Below are 22,059 nucleotides of genomic sequence, written 5' to 3'. Positions count from 1 at the left end.
GTAGCCAGGTGGGAAGGAGCAGCAGTGCTTAGCACACGCTTCTTAATTAGACCGGGGTTCGAGCCCGTCACCACCAGATGCGGAAAGGTCAGGGAATGACCACCGCATATCCCCAGAGCAATACGGCCTTAGTTGCTAATGCTCCTAAAAACCAAACAACGGCTCCGTTCAACATTCGGAAATGGTTGATTCATTTCTAGAGACTTTCAACAGTTCTGGACAGCCCGATCAGCAGATCTCAATCCCTATGATTTCTGACCATGGGGATACCTGAAAGAGTTTAGATACAGATGCTTTTCGATTTGAAAGTAAGCATTAAACAGCATGTAGCCTCCCAATGAGATGCTACACGAAACTGTGTTGCATACAGCCCTCTGTTTTCGGAATGTCATCTCAAGTGAAGGGAAGCACATAGAACAATATCTGTAGATTTCTAAGTTATGATATTAAAATCTAATCCTAAGTTAAGTATTCATTCAACAGTTGCCATAGCCGAGTGGTCAGGTGCGGGGTGCATAAGTACACATGCTTTGACTGACCCTGGTTCAAGCCCGTGACTGCTGAATACGGTGCTGTTTCTTGTATTCTCTCTACCTTGTGAACTCCTGACCGTGTGTACGTCTTGGACCACACAGTCAGTGTGGTCCACACGGTACAGTGCCAATTTCTCCCCTGGTGGCAGAAATTTGAACTTTTTTTTTTTTTTTTTTTTTTCCTTCTACAAATCGCTTCCCCATATCCTAAATGACATACCCACCGATTTTCACAGCACTATCTCTAAACATTTTGACACTAGGGTCTCCTGCATAGGAAAACTTATTTTATAACCGCCTGTTACATGACCTATTTCATCTACCAAAATATGCCTTCCAAATAAAAAGATATACTTAATTTTCTGCGATAACTACTAACTTGTTGATCCGTATATTGTTGTGCAGATAATCAGATCCTCCAATGCCCAGTCCATAGAGTACCTCCCCCTTGTAGACGTCCTGTATAGACTCCTCTTTACTGAGAGAGAATCTTTATCGCTACATTTGATTGTAACTGGTATTGCAGATTTTAAATTGTTTATGTACTTAAAAGAAATTTGTTTTTCTTGGTCCTAAATCTACAAAAGACTAATTTTGAGGTACTTGAAAACCACCTATGGTCGTCCAGCTGAAACTAAATGGTATCCCTATAGTAAGGCGCCTCCGTAGCCAGGTGGGAAGGAGCAACAGTGCGTAGCACACGCTTCTTGATTAGACCGGGGTTCGAGCCCGTCACCACCAAATACGGAGGATGCGGAAAGGTCAGGGAATGACCACCGCATATCCCGGAGCAATATGGCCTTAGTTGCTAATGCTCATAAAAACCAAACAAACAACAAACCCTATAGTAACTCATAAAGACCCAGGAGCATTTGACAGCAAAATCATATTTATGTTGTATATAGACATGCTTATAAAAAGAATGAACAATTTATGCTGGACAACCAAACTTTACACTTGAAACAAACCCATAACTGTAAGATATATATGAATGAGAGTGCATTCAGCCATTTTTTTTATGTTGATGAGACCGGGTTTCAAGGCCATAAAAACAGGCTATCGCTTCTTCTGGGTTCAAATATCTCTGTCACTTTAAAATTAAAACCAATGTTTTTGTACCATTCGCAAACACCACGTGCTCTCAATGGCTTAAACAGCCATGTTGCCAGTCTACTGGAAATGGAACAAGTGACACAGGAAATCTTGTTGGATTGGTACACAAACCATTTTTGCCCTGCTGTGCTCAGTTTTTGTGAAGAGAATAAGTTGCCATCTAAGGCTCTTCTTCTCTTGGATAATACCCCTAGTCACCCTGCAAACCTTGCTCAAGTCGGAACATCTCTGGACCTCAGTGTTGTTTACATTCCACCAGACACCACTTTTTGAAACCAATTGGCCAGGGGATAATAGCAATGTCTAAAGCCTATTACCTTCATGGACATGGTGAGAGTTTTGGGCAGGTTAGACAAAACTATCAAGGATTATTGGCACTCCTTCAACGTTTTGAAGGGCATTAATAACATCAACACAGCTTGGGAGGAAGTGTCAGTGAACTGTTTGAATGGAGTGTGGTGCAACCTTTTCCCACAATTTATGCACGGCTTCACAGGACTAGTGGAGAACATTGTTGAAGACGTTAGCAGGCTGGCACAAGAGGGGCGGGATTGGAGGTTACAGCTGAAGATGTAACAGAGCCATTGGATAGCCATGCACTGCAGCTTTCCAATGAAGACTTGAAAGAATTGGTTAAAGAACTAAGCCAACAGGAAGAGAAAGAAAAAGATGAAGTGCCACCTCTAAAAGTACAAGTGATCTACAGCACATCCTTTCAGCCATGGAGACCCTCACTGATGAGCTCTGTGAGATTGACCATAACTGGGACTTATCCAGAAAGACAGAGGAAATCTCAACTGTCAGCACTGCATGCTTTCTTCAAAAAAGGGAAGATCCTCAACCAGGGACTTCATCAGAGAAGTAAAATCTCTGCATTGCGCCACTGTCAAATCAAAGATGACTGGCACTTACAAAAACTTTTGGTCTGAGCTTTGAACATCAAAGTAAATGTACAAAAATTAATTTTTTATTTGATTAAATTTAGTTTTATAGTTTGGTTATTTTATATTGCATTATATTGAACTGACTTATATTTAAAAATACTGTTTTTACTTACATTCAAAGAATTTATTTCAGTGCTTTAAATATAATTAGGTTCATTTTACGCATTTTTTTTTTTTTTTTCCCTCTTTCGGTAGTTCCTTCAGGAATGGAACCCCCGTTGTAAACTGAGGGCTACCTGTATTGGCATTGACTTTGAAAAGCTGACAGTTATTGTGTGCTATATGAAGCAGTCTGAGCGTGGTTGGCTCAGATTGCTGTTGGTTAATTAATACTCCAAAGCACATGTCAGTGTGCATGCATTAGGATGCTGCTAAAATCTGTGAACTGTCTTTTGAGATAATAGGTCACAGATTTTGCTGTCTTTAATGTTAGATGTAAAATGTAAAAAGGGTGCCATTTATTATGATAATGTTAATTACCATATTAAATTGAAAAATTATATATTACTTTTAACAATGTTATATTTAGTTCAGAAAAATGGGAAAAAACAGCATCCCAAAAACTTTTTTGTAGGCACATAAAAAAAAAAGGTCCCTATATATACACCAATGAACCAAAACATTATGACCCCTGAGTCATCATGCAAATAGAAGCAACTGCAGGTGAACTACAGCACGGGTCGGGACACGGTATAAAAAACACCCGATACTGAGCTCCGTTAATCAGTGTTACTCTTGTTTTTCAGATGGAAAAAGCAGTGGACTGAAGCAAGTTTGACAAAGGCCAAATTGTAATGGCCAGACGACTGGGTCAGAGCATATCCGAAATGGCATGGCTGGTAGGATGCTCGTGGTCAGCCGTGATTAGTACCTACCAAAAGTGGTCTGAGGAGGGAAAACCCACAAACTGCCGGCAAGGTGTGTTGGACGACCACGGCTCATGAATTCTTGAGGTGAGTGAAGGCTCTTCCAGATGGTACGTAGCAACAAAGGGTAACTGTGGCACAACTCGCCGGTAATTGGAATGCTGGTGATGGGAGTGATGTGTCACAACACACAGTACATCGAACCCTGCTGAAAATGGGGCTGCGTAGCCGCAGGCCACTCAGAGTGCCCGTGCTAACCACAGTTCACCAGCAACAATGCCTACAATGGTCGTGTAAGCATCGAAACTGGACCTTGAGTGATTGGAAGAAGGTAGTCTGGTCCTGTGAATCACGTTTCCTATTGCACCATGTGGATGGCCGGGTACGTGTGCATCGTTTATCTGGGGAAGTGATTGCACTGTGGAACGAAAACAAGCTGGTAGCGGTGGTGTCATGCTTTGGGCAATGTTCTGCTGGGATACCCTGGGTCCAGTCATCCATGTGCCAGGCATTCTATCTACCACCTACCTAAACATTATTGCTGACACCCTTTCATGGCGGTGCCTTCTTTCAGCAGGATAATGAACCATGCCACACCTCCCGGATTGTTCGAGACTGGTTCACAGAACACAAAGACTTCCAGGTATTGCCCTGGCCTCCAAATTCCCCAGACATTGATCCCATCAAGCATCTGTGGTTTGTGTTGGAACAGCAACTCCGATCTGTGGCGTCTCAACCACAGACCTTACAGGAGTTAAAAGATCTGCTGGTTATGTGTTGGTACTAGATACCACAAGATACATTTAGAAATTTTTTAGCGTCCATGCCTTGCTGGTTACGAGCTGTTTTGACTGCACAAGGAGGACCAACATCCTATTAGGTAGGTGGTCATAATGTTTTAGCTCATCGGTGTATATTATAGTGACTTTTTTTATATATATAAAACTCAAAAATGCATATCCCTTATCCTAATGTATTAACCATTAGATTGAGTTGAATGACTGCTATTTTTGAAAAATAATTTTGCATTAAGATCAGGTTTATGGGATATAACACAAATTTTTATTTCTTTCTTCTAGGGAACTAAATCTCAAGAAACCCATATATCTTAAAACAAGTGTGTATGGTCATTTTGGACGACCTGAATTTCCATGGGAAATTCCAAAGAAGTTGGTAATTTGACAACATTTTAATGGAGTGTTTATTGCATATTGTCTTCAGGGACTTCATTTATGGATATGAGGAATGTGCTGTGTCTGGACCACAGTAGGCCTTATTGGAGTAAATATTTCAAGTTTAAATGAGGTTTCTAATATGGGCATTTAAATCTAAAACTGTGAAGTACCTCATGTATCTTGAAAGCTACTGCAGATTGCCTGCTGCAAATGTGTGAATAATGCTGTTCTCCAAACAGTTATACTCACAGGAGTAACACATTTGTCTTGTGTTTATGAAAATTCTGATGGAAAAGGGCACTTTTTTTAAACACTTGGGTTCAGATTACACCATCTGTATTACTACAGCAGAAGCCTTTTGTGCACAAATTTAGACTTGCTACTATACTTAAAGAAGTGGATAAGATATACATTATGCCAGTGCTTTCCCCATTTAATGTTATGAGGCTCCCTGCAGTAGTAATCTCCTCAAACTTTACTTTTATTAAAAATATCAAATGCATTCTAGATTCATTACTGTTATTGTTGGATTTACCAATGACAACTCATTCCAGCTACCTGCTTGCCCGCAAAAGAGACCTTTACATCTAAGTTTTGCTTCACTGTGATAGAAGTAGAAAGGGGAAAAAAATGTTTGCCACTAAAAAATCATGTTTATAATAATGTGTTTTGCAGCTATATCCTCATCTTAGTTTTTTTAGGACATATAAATCAATCACTGGCAGAATTCTATAGAGGATATTCTTTTGTTATCTTTCTAGATGTACAATTTAAACAAATTTAATGCACTTGGGAACAAGTACATAAACTGTACCAGCTCTGCCCTTATTTTTTGCATAAGCAGTTATGTTACATCTGTATATTTCATAGACACATACCTCTCATTATAACATTATTGTAATTGACATTTATGGTATAGGCTGGATTTTTCAGTTTATTCTTGGGTATATGAAGTTACATAATTTTGAAATGTTGGAATTCCAATATCAGCAATTTGTTAATGTGTGAAAAATAAGTATTTCATGTTGTCACAAAGGGATTCTGTTTTAATTATCAATAAAACTTTATTTGAAGTTCTTGTTTCAGTGAACACATTCAGCATTGTTCACTTGCATAAGAGACAAATTTTGTTCTTTTCATTTTCGTGTTAGTCTTATGGTAATTAAAATAATTATGGAATCTTAGATAATATTATAAAACACACTTGTAATCTGTTGGCAAGTAGTATCTTGTTTTATTAGATTGTAATTTAAGGCATCAGCATTACTCTGTTGAGTAAGTTAACTCTCCTTTTGAAAAAGAAATCTGTAGTCCTCCCATTGAATTTGTGTTGGAAGGCATCAGTTTAAGCCTGTTTCACTGCACAATAAGTAATCCTACTTGTAACCTATTAAACAGCATGCTACATAGAAAGCAGAATACACAAATATAATCAAAAGGGCATCTTTCCTGTGGGTAATTAAAACCAATGCTATTCTCTTCTGTGTGTTTTGCATATACAGTGGACCCCACCGTACAATATTAATCCGTTCCAGAAGAACCATCGTAATGTGAACCATAACACATTGGTTTCTTTGGTAATTTGTTCCAAAACCTCAGAAGTTGAAATTTTTGCTATATAACTAAGCTATTTATCTCTCTAAAATGGGATTTTTACATATTGGTTAAAAAAAATAATTAAAACTAATATATTGATTAGAGCACAACACAAAAAATCACTTCAACTAAAGGATGCAAACAAAACATGCTGCCAACACGTTTATAAATAAATGCTGCTCTTGGCTGAGAGGGAAAGACCATGTGTTCCAGTCAGAGACAATCATAAGCCCATCATAAAGTGAAATACTTTTGTTTGTTATTTGGCTTTTAGGAGCATTAGCAACTAAGGCCATATTGCTACGGAGATATGCGGTGGTCATTCCCTGACCTTTCCGCATCATCCATATTTGGTGGGCACTGCCTCGAACCCCGGTCTAATCAAGAAGTGTGTGCTACGCACTGCTGCTCCTGCCCACCTGGCTACGGGGGCGCCTGTGAAATAAGTAGGTGCCGGTTAGTGTGATCACTGGTTAGTAGAATCAGTTGCTTCATATCAAATCAAATTTCAAAAAAACAATTCAAATCGTTAAAATGCACTACACTTTCACCATTATCGTATTTGGTTATGAGAGTCAATTTTTGAATGCCTTTGTGATATTTTTCTAAAGCACATTTCACAACCATAAAACAAAAGCAATTTGCAGTTTCCAGTTTATTGGACTTTACTCTTAGTGCAATCTATTATAAACGGATGGTAAACTCTTGTCTTATCACGCTTGTGATAATATCAATAGCTGGAATTCTGTGGATTTTTGCGTTACTATGGTGAAATGTGTTGCCCCTTCCATGAAATCATGCCATATAAAAATCATAAATTTTTGCAATCTTCACTTTATTCCTATATTTTTTAAGCTTCATAAACTTGGTTGCTCCATATTTCATTTGCTTTTTAGTTGCAATGTGGTGTGTGCTGTGTTCTTTATCTAAGAAGCCTTAGAGATGGCTGTTGATTGCTTTTTTTTTTTTTTTTTTTACTGTTTCAAATTTTACAAAAAAAGTCAGTGAACAGAAATATCAATTGGTATGTTCATATTGCAGTATTAATTAAGCTATGTATGTAAGCTTAAATTTCTTTTTATTTTGCTAATATGTGGAAAATATTCTTCCGATTTTCACGTATCATTTAATTTTGTTAATTAGTAAGGTAACAAATTATAAATTTGTGCTTTATATCTACTTTTATAGCCTGTGGATAATATTCCTCCTATTTTCACTTATTAGAATCTTTGTTTGATTGAACTAAAATTCAATTCGCAAATGTGATTACAATGACTGGTGCTTACCACATATCGTAAAGTGGGAGGTCCACTGTATAATTCTAAACTGCTTCATCAGAGTGGGAACTTCTGTTCAAACTAACTGCCATAAAACTACCACACAGTGCTCTAAAATTCTGTTACAAGACACTTTTTGTGGAAACATGCAAGATGTTTTAATGCAAAAATTATGTTATTGATTGAAAATTATTGAATGTCTTTCTTTTTGAATTATGGCTTCAACATGCTCTGTAGAAATCATCATCAATCAAATACAGAAAATATTGTAAACTGAAAGTGGCATTCCACACATTTGAGCAAATTATTTGGTTTATTGAAGCAAAAAAAATGTTATATTTGTTTTTAAGTATTTACAGAATTCAAATAACCCAACAATGCCAGTTACACATGATATTGGTCATGTGTAACTGGCATTTATTTATTAGAAAAGTTTTATCCAGTGAAAGTGGACTTACTGGTGAATAGTAAGAAATAATTTTTGGAGATTTTGAGTAATTAAACTTATATAAATTATTAATATAGGATTGCTGGCTGGGGAGGGATAATTCCACATAGAAATCAAAATCAAATAAACTTAGGATGCGATTCTGTGTGTTAGATATAAACTCACATGGATCATTCTGCTCCCTCAGATGATTCACACAAAGAACTCTGTGCTCAAACTTGGAATTAAGTCCCACTTAGAAGCAAATACCATTATCCCCTAAGAGTATTTGCTTCTAAGCTGCACTTAAGACTTTTGCCTTGCTAATATCTTGAAATCATTTAGTGTCATCTGAATAGATGAACTCACCATGAATTCAAAAATCTAAGATTTAAGATCCTGTTTGCCAGGACAGCTGCTTCAAAGCTTATTGGCTTCTGATCAGTTGGAAACCGATCTCTATTAACACACACATGCCAAACTTTATAAATATTAATATTTTTTATCTATGATTAGCTGAGCATTGAATTATCCCATGCAATCCTGTCATTTTATATTACATAGGATAACCAGAGCTTAATTCTGTGGCTCTGCTAACCCTGTGCACACAAGAGTTATTTAAATAAAAGTTACTTCTTCATGTACTGTTTGGCTGTTTACTTACATGAAAGACATTATTCACACAGTTTGCGTACTTTGATAATAGAAGCCTTAGAGATGGCTGTTCTGGCTGTCTCAGTTTTTAAATGTGTATCAGATATGCCTGTTAAGGCACTGTTATAAAATTTAAAAAGATATTAGAAACTTAGGTGGAACATGGATAACTACACTCACAAGCCAAAACATTATGGCCACCTATTTAGATAGGTGGCCATAGTGTGTTGGGCTACCTTTCGCTATGATGACTGCTTGTACCTGGAATGGCATTGAATACATGAGACCATTGAAGTTGTCCTCGGAAATCATGCACCATAAGGTTGTTTCAGAGCAAGAACTAGCATGGACGGTCAATTGCTGCATCCCTGAAATGTCCAATGGGAGCAATGTGAAATGTGGTCCTTGTGACACGGGGCATTTCTGGTTCAAATTCAAGTCCAGTGCCATCTTGATACTTGGTCAAAATTTGGTCCAACACAATTATGTAAGATCTGATAGTGACCCAGTCCATGAAGATATCCCCAAATTGAATAGCTGCAACCTGTGCAGTCTGTTTGCAGCTATTCCAACTACTCATCAAAAACAGCATGATGGAACTGGAACTTTGGTTAATTGTACTAAGTGTCTTTTCCAATCACTGCCAAAGGAATGGTGCTCCCATGCCCAGTGCAGGCAAAGGTGTTGATAACAGTCAGTCAGTGTGGATACAAGAGCAGGTTGTGTACTCTGTACACTTATCTGCAGGAGCTACAAAGAGATCTAACCATTACTAAGCAAATGCTGTGGGATTAGCATTAGCAAAGGCACATGATGCAAGAAAGCAATCTTATATAGCATCAGCAAAGAAAAAAAAACCCTTATTTCACCCATCCACTTCCTCCAAATGTTTGTCAAGTTCTGCCTTTAATCTATTTAAGCTATCAGCTACAACAACAGATGGAAGTTTGTTCCAGCAATCAACCACCTTCTGGCTAAAGGCAAACTTCTGCACATCTATCCTACAACCATCTTTCCTCAATTTCAATTTATGCCCCCTCAGGCGATTATTCTGAGCAAGAGAAAGAGTCCCATCCACATTGAGCATGCTCAAACCATTCAAGGCTTTATACACCTCAATCAGATCACCTTGCAATTGCCTAGTCTCCAGACGCTGTAATTTTCAAAACTTAAGCCTTTCTTCATAACAGCAACCCCTTGTTCCATTCACTAATCCTGTTGCCCTTCTCTGTACTCATTCCAACAGCTCTACATCCTTCTGAAAATGAGGCCTCCACACCTGTATACAGTATTCAAGGTGTGGCCTGACCATTGCCTTATACAAGGGAATAATCACCACCTTATCCCTGCTAGAAAAATTCCTGTATATCATTGACAAGACACCATGAGCTACTCTTGCAGACAGTCTGCACTGCTCAGAAAACTTCATATCTGCCTGCACAATTACCCCCAGGTCCTTTTCATTCTCTACCACTGTTAATGTGGTACCACAGAGTTGATACATTACTCTGGGATTACTGCTTCCCATATGTAGTACTTTATAATTGTCAATGTTAAACTTCATTTTCCACCTCTCAGCCCATCTGCTCAACTTTTCTAGATCCTGTTGCAACAGTGTACTGTCATTAGTGACATTAACAACCCTGCCAAGCTTCGTATCATCTGCAAACTTGGACATTAAGCCTGATATATACCATCATCAGTATCATTTATAAATAGAGAAAACAACAATGGACCGAACACTAAACCCTGAGGGACTTCACTAATAACATTAGAAGAGCAGTGTCCATTGATTACCACTCTCTGTCTTCTCCCACTCAACCATCCCTTTATCCATAGCAGCAGTTTGCCTCCAGTGCCACACTGCTTCAATTTGTGCAGCAGTCTTCCATGTGCAACAGTATCAAAGGCTTTTATAAGATCCAAATATATGATATAAAAGTTATTGTTTGCATCCAGTTCCTTTGTGACTACATCATAGTATCAAATCAAATTAGTCAGACAAGACTTCCCGTAATAAACCCATGCTGTTTCCGAGCTAGAACTGAAGTCTTGTCTAGATGTTATAGCTTGGACACAGCACAATAGATAACATCTATTGTGAAATCATTGAGGGCATTTTTATAAAATTTATGGATCACTTCCTTGAAGATTGGTTTCCAGATGCCTGGCTCAAGGCAATCATTCTTAGGTGCCTCCGTAGCCAGGTGGGAAGGAGCAGCAGTGCTTAGCACACGCTTCTTGATTAGACCAGGGTTCGATCCTGTCACCACCAAATACGGAGGATGCGGAAAGGTTAGGGAATGACCACCGCATATCCCGGAGCAATATGGCCTTAGTTGCTAATGCTCCTAAAAACCAAATAACAAACAAACAAACAAGCAATCATTCTTACCTTCGCTAAGCTAGCTAGTCGTCCTCTGACTAGCTGCTTATGCCAAAACATGCAGTGGGTGGTGAATGTTCAACTTATGAGTTAGACTCTCAATGACAATATTCATGACATGGGCAAACTAGATCAGATTAAGCCTGTAATCAAAACATGGAATTCCAGTCTTTGCCACAGTTGTAAAGAGGAAGTTGTTCTTGCTTGGCTCTGCATAGGATACAGTCATCTGGCTATGTTTTACTTCAATGTGGTAATTGTACCATTCCATGAAATTTGTTTTACCTATCTGACTAAGACTTATATGAGGGGGATATCATAAAGTTCTTGCCCTGACCTAGCTAAAACATCAGTAGGAAGATGATGTTTTTAATATAAGTTGTGTACATATTTAATAACTAATGTGAAATTTTATTCCTGTAGGTGATTGTACACCAGAGGTGGAGCTCGGAATCTGGGGAAGGATGCTATGGTTGACAACGTGAAGTATTGAGCAGTGATTAAGTTCCTGTATTTGCAGGGCAATAAACCTCAGGAAATTGACGAAGAAGTGAAGGTTGTGTGTTGGCAGAATTGTCCATCCTATGACACTAAAAAAGTGGAAATGGGAGTTCCAGTGCAGTTACAAGTGTCTTTGACGAGCCAGTAGAAGGAGAGCCATCAACGTCCACAGACAGTGAGACAGTTACAAAGGTTAAGAAGCTGGTATTGAGTGACAAACATGTGACAATTCATTTCATCGCAGGTGCAGTGAGCATTAGTTATGGGTCTGCTGCCCACAGCATTTTACATGACCATCTGCACGTGTCTAAGGTCTTCACACGATAGGTTCCAAGATTGCTGGCACCTTTGAGAAGCAATATTGAATGCAGTGTTCTCACCAACTGTTAGATTTGTGTAATGTGGATGTTGAGAACTTTTTTGATTGGTTGGTGACAAATGCTGGGGTATACCAGTATGATCCGGAGACTAAAGACTCGTAAAAGCAGTGGAAGCCCACCTCCCAAAAAGGCAAGGACCACTCCATCTGCAAAGAAGGTGATGTCTGTGTTTTGGGACATAAAAGGGGTTATCCCGACAGATTACCTATCTCGTGGTTCCACACTTACCAGAGAATACTACAGAAATCTTTTGAAAAAGTTACGTGATGCTTTGAAGGTGAAAAGCTGTGGAATGTTAACCAAATGGTGTCAGACAATGCTCAGGCTCACACGGCCTTTGCCACCACCAACTTCGTTGCCCAGTGTGGCTTCAAACTACTGCAGCACCATCAGACTTATATTTAGCTCAATTGGAACTACTAGACATAGGAAATATCTGTCTCACACTGTTGCTAAGATTTGAGTAGCCAAAGTTGTCTTTTGAACATGGAGAAATTGGATGGGGTTTTGTTGCATGCCTGATTTCATACTGTATACTGTCATGAAGAAACCGTTGCGTGGACGCCTCTTTGATTTGTCTCAGAAAGTAATCAGTGAAGTGGAATTGCAATTTCAGGCAAAAAGTGCAGACTTCTATGATCAAGGCATTAAACAACCGATCCATAGATGGGAGAAATGTGTACATGGAGAGTACATAGAAAAGGATTAAAGTTCCTGCTTTCAAGTTCCAAGTTTCTATTTTTTCTAAGGATAGAAACTTTTTGATACTCCCTTATACAACCAATCAGATTTTATTAGACACTATATGTCATCTCTTTAAATTTTAACAAACGATTAATATGTAATACAGAGAATTTAGTTTTACTCTTTATACCATATTTTTATACTTGTATATTTTTTATGAGTTTAACTTTTAAAATATTCTGAAAATCCTTTCTTTTTATTATCAGATCTTGGTGTAAAATAGCCTTAGTTGCTAATGTTGCACTAAAAACAAATAAACTGACCAGTATTCATTGTTTTTGTCCAAAACATCCTGAGATGATCATGCCTCTGCCAAACTTCATTTTTGGGATGATACAGTCAGGCAGGTAGCTTTCTCTGTGCAACTGCCGCACCTAGGCAAACTGTCAGACTTCGATCGTGTACTATGGCTCATTATCCAAAGCACAGCTTTCCATTGTGCTACAGTTGTACAATGGCAAACCTTACACAAAGCTGGATGGCATTTGGGATTGGTTGTGATTAATGGCTTGTGGATGGTGGCATGACCATGGACACTTATGTTATGCAGCATGCTGCTCACTTTACTTGGGTCCCAATAGTCTTTCTGAGGGCTTTTCTGTGCTGCAAGTTTGCTGAGCTGCATTCTTAGTCGATAACTCTGCAGTGCTCTCATCACATTTCATCAGTTTTAAAGTTTCCCGGGGTTGTTTCTTGGCTGTTTCAGTACCAATCTGCTACCTTGCAGATAATATTGTCAGCCTAAGCATATTCAGTGAAGTTGAAATGTCAGTTAAAGACTAATTGCTGGCGCCCCTGTTTTTCTGAAAATATTCTGGAATGTAGCATCTTGCAATCACAAATAAGTCCCTCCTTGAAGGCCTATGAGCATATTTATAGTTGTCTGATACATGGTGCTTAGGTAGGTTGTGACCAGCTATCAGTGGAGGGGTATCTTGATATTAAATAGTAGGCTAGTAGTATATATGTAGACCATGATTATTTTAGAATTTGATATAATTGGACTAGATATTACCATTTAAATTTTACAATTCTGTTTTAAAATATTGCCTATCAACTACTTTTTTTATCAATGGAAAAATTGTTCCCATCATCTTCACTTTAGTTCAAAAGTGTAGTAGTAGTACTAAAGGAATGTGATAAAAGAAAGCAAGTGTATGAGGTTATGTAGCATCAGCCAAAAAAAAACAATTTCACACATCCATTCCCACTAAAAGTTTGTCCATTTGCTCCTTGAATTTATTTAAGCTATCAACTTCCATAACGAGAGATGGAAGTTTGTTTCAGCAATTAACCACCCGCTGGCTAAAGGCAAATTTATGCACATCTATTCTACAACTGTCTTTCCTAAATTTGAATTTATGGCCCTTCAGGTTCATAATCTAAGCAAGCAGAAGACAGCCACTGCAATTTGCAGAAGTTAATTCTTTCTTAGTAAGAGGACCCATTTGTTCTCCTCAACAATCTTGTTGCCCTTCTCTGTACGCGCTGAAGCAACTACATCCTTCCTAAAATGAGGCCTCCAGACCTGAACGCAGTGCTCTTGGTGGACCTTCACCATTGCTGTATACAAAGGGATAATCACCTCCTTTTCCCTGCTAGCAAAATTCCTGTATATCATTGACAATACCCCATGACCAGCACTGGCAGCCTGTCTCCATTGCTCAGAAAACTTCACATGAATGCACAATCACTCCCAGGTCTTTTTTTTTTTTCATTTTCTACCATACAGTTGACACATTATACTGGAGTTACTTCTACCCATATGCAGTCAGTACCTTGCATTTCTCAATGTTAAACTTCAGTTGCCACTTTAAACCAATCTGCCAAATTTTCTAGATCTCGTTGCAGTAGAACACTGCCATTATTGTCATTAATCCTGCCAACCTTTGTATCATCTGCAAACTTCGGCAATAACCCTTATATAGCTTCATTAATATCATTGATAAATTTACTAAAGGACAGTGGCCCAACACCAAACCCTGCATGACTCCATTAAATAACATTAGCCCACGAAGGGCATCGTCCATTCATTACCACTCTGTCTTCTCCCACTCAACCACCCTTATTATCCATTGTAGCAACTTACTCTTAATACCATACTGCTCCAATTTGTACAGTAATCTTCCATGTGCAACAGTGTCCAAAACCTTTCCTGAAATCCAAGTATACATCAAAATTATTTTTTGCATCCAGTTCTTTTGTAGGGTGCCTCCATAGCCAGGTGGGCAGGAGCAGCAGTGCATAGCGCACACTTCTTGATTAGACTGGGGTTCGAACCCGTGACCACCAAATACGGAGGAGGCAGAAAGGTCAGGGAATGACCACCGCATATCCCCGGAGCAATATGGCCTTAGTTGCTAATGCTCCTAAAAACCAAATAACAATGACAAGTTCCTTTGTAACCACATTATAGTATCCAATCAAATTTGTCAGACAAGACTTTCTCTTAACAAACCCATGCTGTGTCTGAATTATTGCAGCAGCCTTTTCTAGGTGATCCTGCAATGAATCTTTAACCAGTGGCTACATTATTTTACCTGGAACAAATTATGTCTGTAATTACTCGTGTCACCCTTAGTGAATTGGGGATACATTTACACATCTCCAGTCTGTGGAATAAGTAAAGAAGTCCTTGCTGTTTTTCATAGCATCCTTTGCCATCTTATAATCTGCCTTTGCTTGCCTAATCTCCTTTGTGACTTGATTTCAGACCAGCTTATACCTCCCGTAGGTTTCTGTGTCGCCTAATAATTTATATACATCTCATGAATTTTTCTTCTCTGCCACGAGTCTCATCAGTTCGTCTGACATCCTTTAGGACTACACCTTGAATAATATTTCTTAATCGGTATGAAAAGCCTAGTAGCTTCCACAATTAATTCCTTGAATGCTTCCCACTTAGAATTTGTTGTTGGTAACATCAGTTGGTCCCACTGTAGTCACTTTTATGGAAGCAAAAATCCTTCCCTGAACCGTGACGGTAAATATATCTAAGTAAATCCCACATCAGTACACTGTGATCACTGCCAATAAAGGAACATAGTGGTTCCTTTATCTGCAAATTCTTAATGCACAAATAATCACTGCTGATAACCAGATCATGAGTATTGCCTTCTCTGGTTACCTCTTGAACAATCATCCAATAAATTCACAAAAGTCTTGCTAGTGTGTGAGTGACCAACTCACAAGTTCCAGTAAATATCTGGAAAGTTATAATCCCCCATTATGACACAATCTGATTTATTGGCCCATTCTATTTCTCTGTTCAGTTGTTCGTTGTACTGATTAGAGTCATTAGGCCTATAACACACTCTTCTGATTTTTGCTTTCACAGTGCTTACGTCACAACGAACTGAATCAACATTGCACTGTCCATCTATGTCAACTGGATGCACTGCCTTAGATTTTGTTTTTCTTAATTAACAGGATAAAGCCCTCCTCATCCTTTCTCTACTCATTGTACTCTCCAAATTCCAATTCTACACTGCTTACAGCTGTGTGATATCCCGACATCTGCCTTTGATGTCTTGCCCAGCACTTCAAATTCATCAGATTTATTCCCTATACTTCTAGCATTGGTGTACATGCAAGTATACATACACCTATTGTCATTCTTAGTTCTCCTAAAACAGCCCACGTATTTATTTGTTTCATGATGACTCCCTGAAACCCCCAGGATGCTGTTTGTTCTAATAGAAGTGCAAGAATCGCCTCTCTCTGGGGCTACTTTTAACTTATTAGTTTGTTAATCCCCCCAAGCAAGCAGTTTTCCGACCCACCTAATGCTGTCTCGATAGCATCTGCAAATGCAAACACTTGTGCCCCTTCTATTTAAGTGTATCCCATCCCTGTAAAAGCAATCTCTCTTGTTAACTAGAACAGACCATACTGTAAAAAATACTACCCCATTAACCTTGCACAATCCCTCCAGGGCCAAATTGATTTACAAGGCTCTCATCATATACTCCCTCCTATCGTGTCTGGCTAGAATTGCATACACTTTCAAATTTAACCGAGTCACGACTTTTTTTCACCATTGACCTGTACTTGAGTAAATTTGCAGATCTACTTTTAATGTGCCAACAGGAACATCATCATCAACTTTTGCCCCTTGCAAACACTATTCCTCATCCTTTTTTACACACTATTACCCGTCTTCCTGACAGTAGAGTCACCAACAATAACTAACTCCTGTGGGACCAGTGATCGCTTTTTATATTCTGTGTATTTATTGATTTTAGTATATTCACATTTCAGATTTTATTTCAGTGAACTCTATTGTATTTTAACTGTTCTGTGCTTTGGAGATCGCTGCTGTGTTGCTTGATGCACATGAGTGAGCTCCGGCATTGATTTGGCCAGCTGACAGCTTAATGGGCCCCTCATATTAATTACTTCAAATGCATCTTCCCTACTCCTGAAGCTCATAGATGCCCATCAGAATGCTCAGTTGGCACCTAATTTCTAGACACTCTGCACCTAAGACAACCTCATTGGCTAGATCATGTTCTGTTCCAGAGAGTTCGGCAAACATTTCACTAGTTGGAGAATTGCCCGCCTCAGTTCTCCCCTGAGGAGTAGTAGTAGTAGTGGCATGTGATGCAAGAAAGCAAGTGTATGAGCTTATGCAGCATCAGCCAAAAAAAAAAATTCAAAACAATCCCCTCTAAATATTTGTCCCATTCCTCCTTAAATTTATTTAACCTATCAACTTCCACAACAACAGATGGAAGTTTGTTCCAGCAATTAACCACCCGCTGGCTAAAGGCAAATTTCCGCACATCTATTCTACATCCGTCCTTCCTCAATTTCAATTTATGCCCCTTAGGTTCGTAATGTGAACAAGTGGAAGAATCCCATCAGAATTCAGCGTGCTCAATCCATTCAAGGCCTTATACACCTCAATGAGATCACCTTGCAGGTGCGTAGTCTCCAGCCACTGCAATTTGCAGAACTTAAGCCTCTCTTGGTAAGAGGATCCCTTCATTCCCCTCACCAATCTTGTTGCCCTTCTCTGTACATGCCCAAGCAAATCTACATCCTTCCTCCTTTTCCCTGCTAGCAAAATTCCTGTATATCAGAGTTGGCCAACGAGTCGATCACGGATTTAATTTCGGTCGATCACAACGAATTTGAAATATACAGTCCTCCCTCAATTTGTGCAATGAAATTTTTGAGATGGTAGATCACGGCACATTTTGAAGGGAAAAAGTAGATCGCATCACAAATTAAGTTGGCCACCCCTGCAGTGAATATCATTGACAACACCCCATGACCTGCCCTGGCAGCCTATCTGCATTGCTCAGAAAACTTCATATCTGACCACAATTACTCCCAGGTCTTTTTCATTTTCTACTACCTTAAGTGTTACTACACAGTTGGTATGTTTCTCTGGGGTTACTTCTACCCATATTCAGTACTTTGCATTTGTCAAGGTTAAACTTCAGTTGCCACTTCTCAGCCCATCTGCCCAAATTTTCTAGATCCTGTTTCTAGAGTCACAACACTCCTGCCACTTTGTGCCTGTTGCTTTGCTTCTCTAGTCTAGGGCATGATATTGAAAATTAATAAGATCAATAAATTTAATTATCAATACTACACTATATAATAGAATCATAAATGCAGTGATATGTATTACGCTATCCAGTTTTATGTTAGAGCTACCTATTTACAACAATTAAAAATTTGAATTCCCTACCCAGTGGCAGATTTAACACTTGAGAGGCCCCAGGCGCAATTCAATTTTGAGGCCCCCTTCTAAATATTTTCAGTACAACTACAGTGCGTTCTACGTGCACGTTTTTACTATGACACACACTCTAGATTTGGTGTTGCGGTTTTAATCATTTTGGTTGCACAATTCTTTCATACATATTTTATTAATTGGAAATTAAAAAATTAATTCCCAATTATCACACTATAAATGTCACGCCTTGTCAAAAAATTCCGTTTTGATAAATACATAAGATATTACAGATACTTGATAAAACAAAAATACTCCTACACTAAAACACCAAACTCTAGTAATTTGTAACAGATTCGTGAGTGAAATGTTAGTTCCGAAAGGTATTAAAAAAGACGATGCTCCGTTACATGTGAGCCAGCGCTGTAGTGATTTCAGAGGCTTTAAAGCTACTGCGCTTGCTTATTGGTTCCCAGTTAGTTGCAAATAGTTTTGAACTGCCTCCGTGAACAAATCTAATATCGTTTCTTGAGCAATATCATTACAGGGTTCTTCACTCATGGAATTACCTCCACTAGGAAAAAACTAAGTGTTTAATTTAAGCATTAACCCTACCTTTATCCCATAACCCTAATTTTCAATCTCAATTGAAAATTGTCCCCCACTGAGAGAAACGAATAATTTCTACTCAATATACATAAACAGTATATATTCTTTGATTTCCTACCTTTAGCGCTCAGCAAAAGCTATTCACTCTAAAACAGCAAAAATGTACGCTCACATTTCAATTTATTAAATTTTGATGTCGGGAAAACAAGATCCAAGCTTTGTAGATAAAACGCGTTACAGCATTTGTTCAAAAATTTGCGCCTTAGCTCGGCGCCTCTAGCTAAAACGAATCAACAGACATGGAGATATAATTGGTCAAGCTTATGTCATTAGCGTTACCAAGGTGACCCAAGAAGAAAATAAAACTAAACAACTTTCGTGGAAAACAAACAGTTGAGCATCATTACTTGCGAAAACTATTTTGCATGGCTCTCTCACAACAGTTTGCTTTACTGCTTTTCGTAATTGTTGTATGAAAGAATTGGTATTGAAAAACTAAAATATCACATTTCCTTTCTTCAGTATGTATTGTATCTACTAACAAAAAATCAAGGAAATTCATCTATTGGAAACAGAAGAAAAAGGGGGGAAAAAAATACTGTCGTAAAGCTGATCACTACAACGCACATTTCATAAAAATGAAAAAGTTCACTTTATTGTAATTGTTTTTAGAGGACTAAATCGGAACAGCAGTTTCATGGATGCATATTTGATCTTACGAACTTTCAACAAAATATTTCTATTGATAGCTGCGTTATAAACTTCGAAAATTTATGACGAAGAAACTTCGCCTTCATCTCACCTGGTGTGCAAATGAAAAAAAAAAGAAAAATGTGCTCGAATAACGGATTGTTTTCACAATCCTTTACTTCGATATTTCCTTGATATGCATTTGATACCATCAAAAATTTACGAGGGAAAAATTGAATTTTCATTATCACATACACCCCCGAAAAATTCACCATAAAGTGTCATATGTTTGGATGCCTGAATTTCATTCTGAGCTGCAAATGTAATTTCACTTCTCTTGCACTGACAGAGTAGCTGTTTGCCAAATGAAGGAAAACAGGGTTCATTTTCCTGAAATTTCCAGTTCCTTTCATTCACCTGGGGGGAAAACTCCTTAGGAGAGAGAGAGTTCTCCTTTCTGGTCCGACCCTAAGGGAAAGAGACAGAGAGAAAGAAATAAAAATACTCTTTTGGTGGGGGAAGGCCAGGAGATTGTCAAAGGTCCACAAATGAGACTTTCACATCACATGCTGAAGTTCTAGTAAGTCAGTTTCATCGTGGATTCGAAAGTTCTGAGTCTATTTCTTTATTGCATTCAGTTTAACAACAGATGCTAAAGTTCTAATAAGTGAGATTCATCGTAGGATGCCTAGGTTCGGATTAGTCCGATTTTTGTCCAGTGTGCATTCGATAAAAACACCCTCTTTGCTTTACTGTAATTGTTTTACAGTAATCCCTCTGGAAATATTAGCCAGTGAACTGCATTATACCTTTCAAACATCGCTGTATAGCTTGTCCTTGAATACAAATGACTACGGTTACTTTCCCTTGAGTGACCACCTTGTACAGATGTTTTATTGTGGACACTTCATTCCAGTCAGTAAAATCATCAGTAGTGGTCCTTTATTGTACCAAAAGTAATTCATTATGTTGGGGGGAAACGGTTTTTGCTCCTAATTGAAGTAGCAGTTTCGAATTTTGCCCAAGTTGATTATCTGCACACATTGAAAGTTAGAAGGACAGTAAAAGAGTTGATAATTGGTGCCATTGGTGGGCAGAATTTGATGAACAAATTTTCTGTTTATACTCCGGGATGACCACACGGCCAGAGATCCCGAAATGGAGAGAGAGAGAGTACAAGAAACCGCACTTCATTTAGCAATCACGGACTTGTGTGAAATTGCCCGCCATAAACCACAGCAAAACAAGAGAAGTGGTGGGGAGAAAATCTATTTTTCAGCGAATTTTTTTTTTTTTTTTTTTTTTTTTTATTACAGCTCAGAACAGCAGATGACCACGGATTTATTCGGCTTCTGTACTAAAACAGAATTTCTCCATTTGCGATGACATCAAAGCGTAACAAGCAAATATCTTCTAACAATACTTTTTCAGCAGCCGTTAGTCGTAATCTGTTAGCTTTCTATTGTTAGAAATATTGCAGTTTTGTGCCAACCTGGCTAGCCGGGTGGATAAAGTGCCTTCCTGGCAACCCAAAGGTCGCGGGTTCAAATCCCGCCTCGGGCTTGGATCAAAAGTACTGCAAAAACCTTGGGAGGTGCATTATGGCTACAGAAGCCGATGTGCCAACAACTACCAAAAAAAAATTGCAGTTTGGTGAACAATACACATTTCAAGAAACAATCCGTTATTCATATTGGATGATTTTTTTTTATTTTATTTTATTTATTTATTTTTTTTCTTTTCTTTGATGCACCAGTTTTCGAAGTTTGATTCAGCTATAATTAGAAATCTTTTCTCGAAATTTCGTTAGACGATAATAAAAGAAACTGCTGTTCCAATATTGTTTACTGAAAACAATTACAAAAACAATAACAGTGCAATGCACACTGATAACAGTGCACATTGCACTGTTATCAGTTTTTCCCGTTTCCAACAGATGGATTTCCTTGATCTTCTGTTCGTAGGAGAAATAAACGTTGAAGAAAGGAAATACGATCTGTTCACCTTTCATAAACAGTTGTTGCTAGTGTTTCGCTTTATCGCTTCTTTATGTCAACTAACTGTAGCTTTTGGTGGCTTTTGTTTATTTTCTTAGCGGTCCCGATATAACCACGCGGAGACATAAGAATGTCTTGGCACTCTCTCGATGTTCAATGGTTTTTCTCATGCTCCGCTCCACGAAAACAATTTCGCTCCGTAAACAGAAACTCCTGCTCCAAAATAAACGAATCAAGTATCATGTTTCATAAGCCCTGGGCTAATTAGATTTAGCATTAGTAGAGGCATATGATGCAAGAAAGCAAGCTTATGCAGCATCAGCCAAAAAAAAAAAAAAACTTCCAGTTCATCCCTCCGTTCGTTCGAAATGCCTGTCCAGCTGAGCCTTAAATTTATTTAGGCTATCAACTTCCACAACAAGGGATGGAAGTCTGTTACACCAACCAACTACCTGCTGGCTAAAGACAAATTTCTGGACAT

The 22,059-nt window shown here is 38.4% G+C and overlaps 1 protein-coding gene across 1 annotated transcript in view; it reads left to right on the top strand.

Annotated features, from left to right (window-relative positions):
- LOC150081755 (S-adenosylmethionine synthase-like) overlaps positions 1–7,031 on the top strand; it is a 395,138-nt gene extending 388,107 nt beyond the window's left edge. Inside the window, 1 exon segment of the mRNA XM_090378855.1 lies at positions 4,536–7,031. Coding sequence (XP_090234981.1) covers positions 4,536–4,638 — 103 coding nt within the window. The 3' untranslated portion in view covers positions 4,639–7,031.
- The last annotated feature ends 15,028 nt before the right edge of the window (positions 7,032–22,059 follow it).

The sequence above is a fragment of the Mastigoproctus giganteus genome, chromosome 8 (genome assembly GCF_048544385.1).
Source record: "Mastigoproctus giganteus isolate SK-2022 chromosome 8, ASM4854438v1, whole genome shotgun sequence".
Classification (NCBI taxonomy): domain Eukaryota; kingdom Metazoa; phylum Arthropoda; class Arachnida; order Uropygi; family Thelyphonidae; genus Mastigoproctus; species Mastigoproctus giganteus.
The sequence above is the reverse complement of the archived record's forward strand: the minus strand, read 5'-3'. Positions and strand labels throughout refer to the sequence as shown.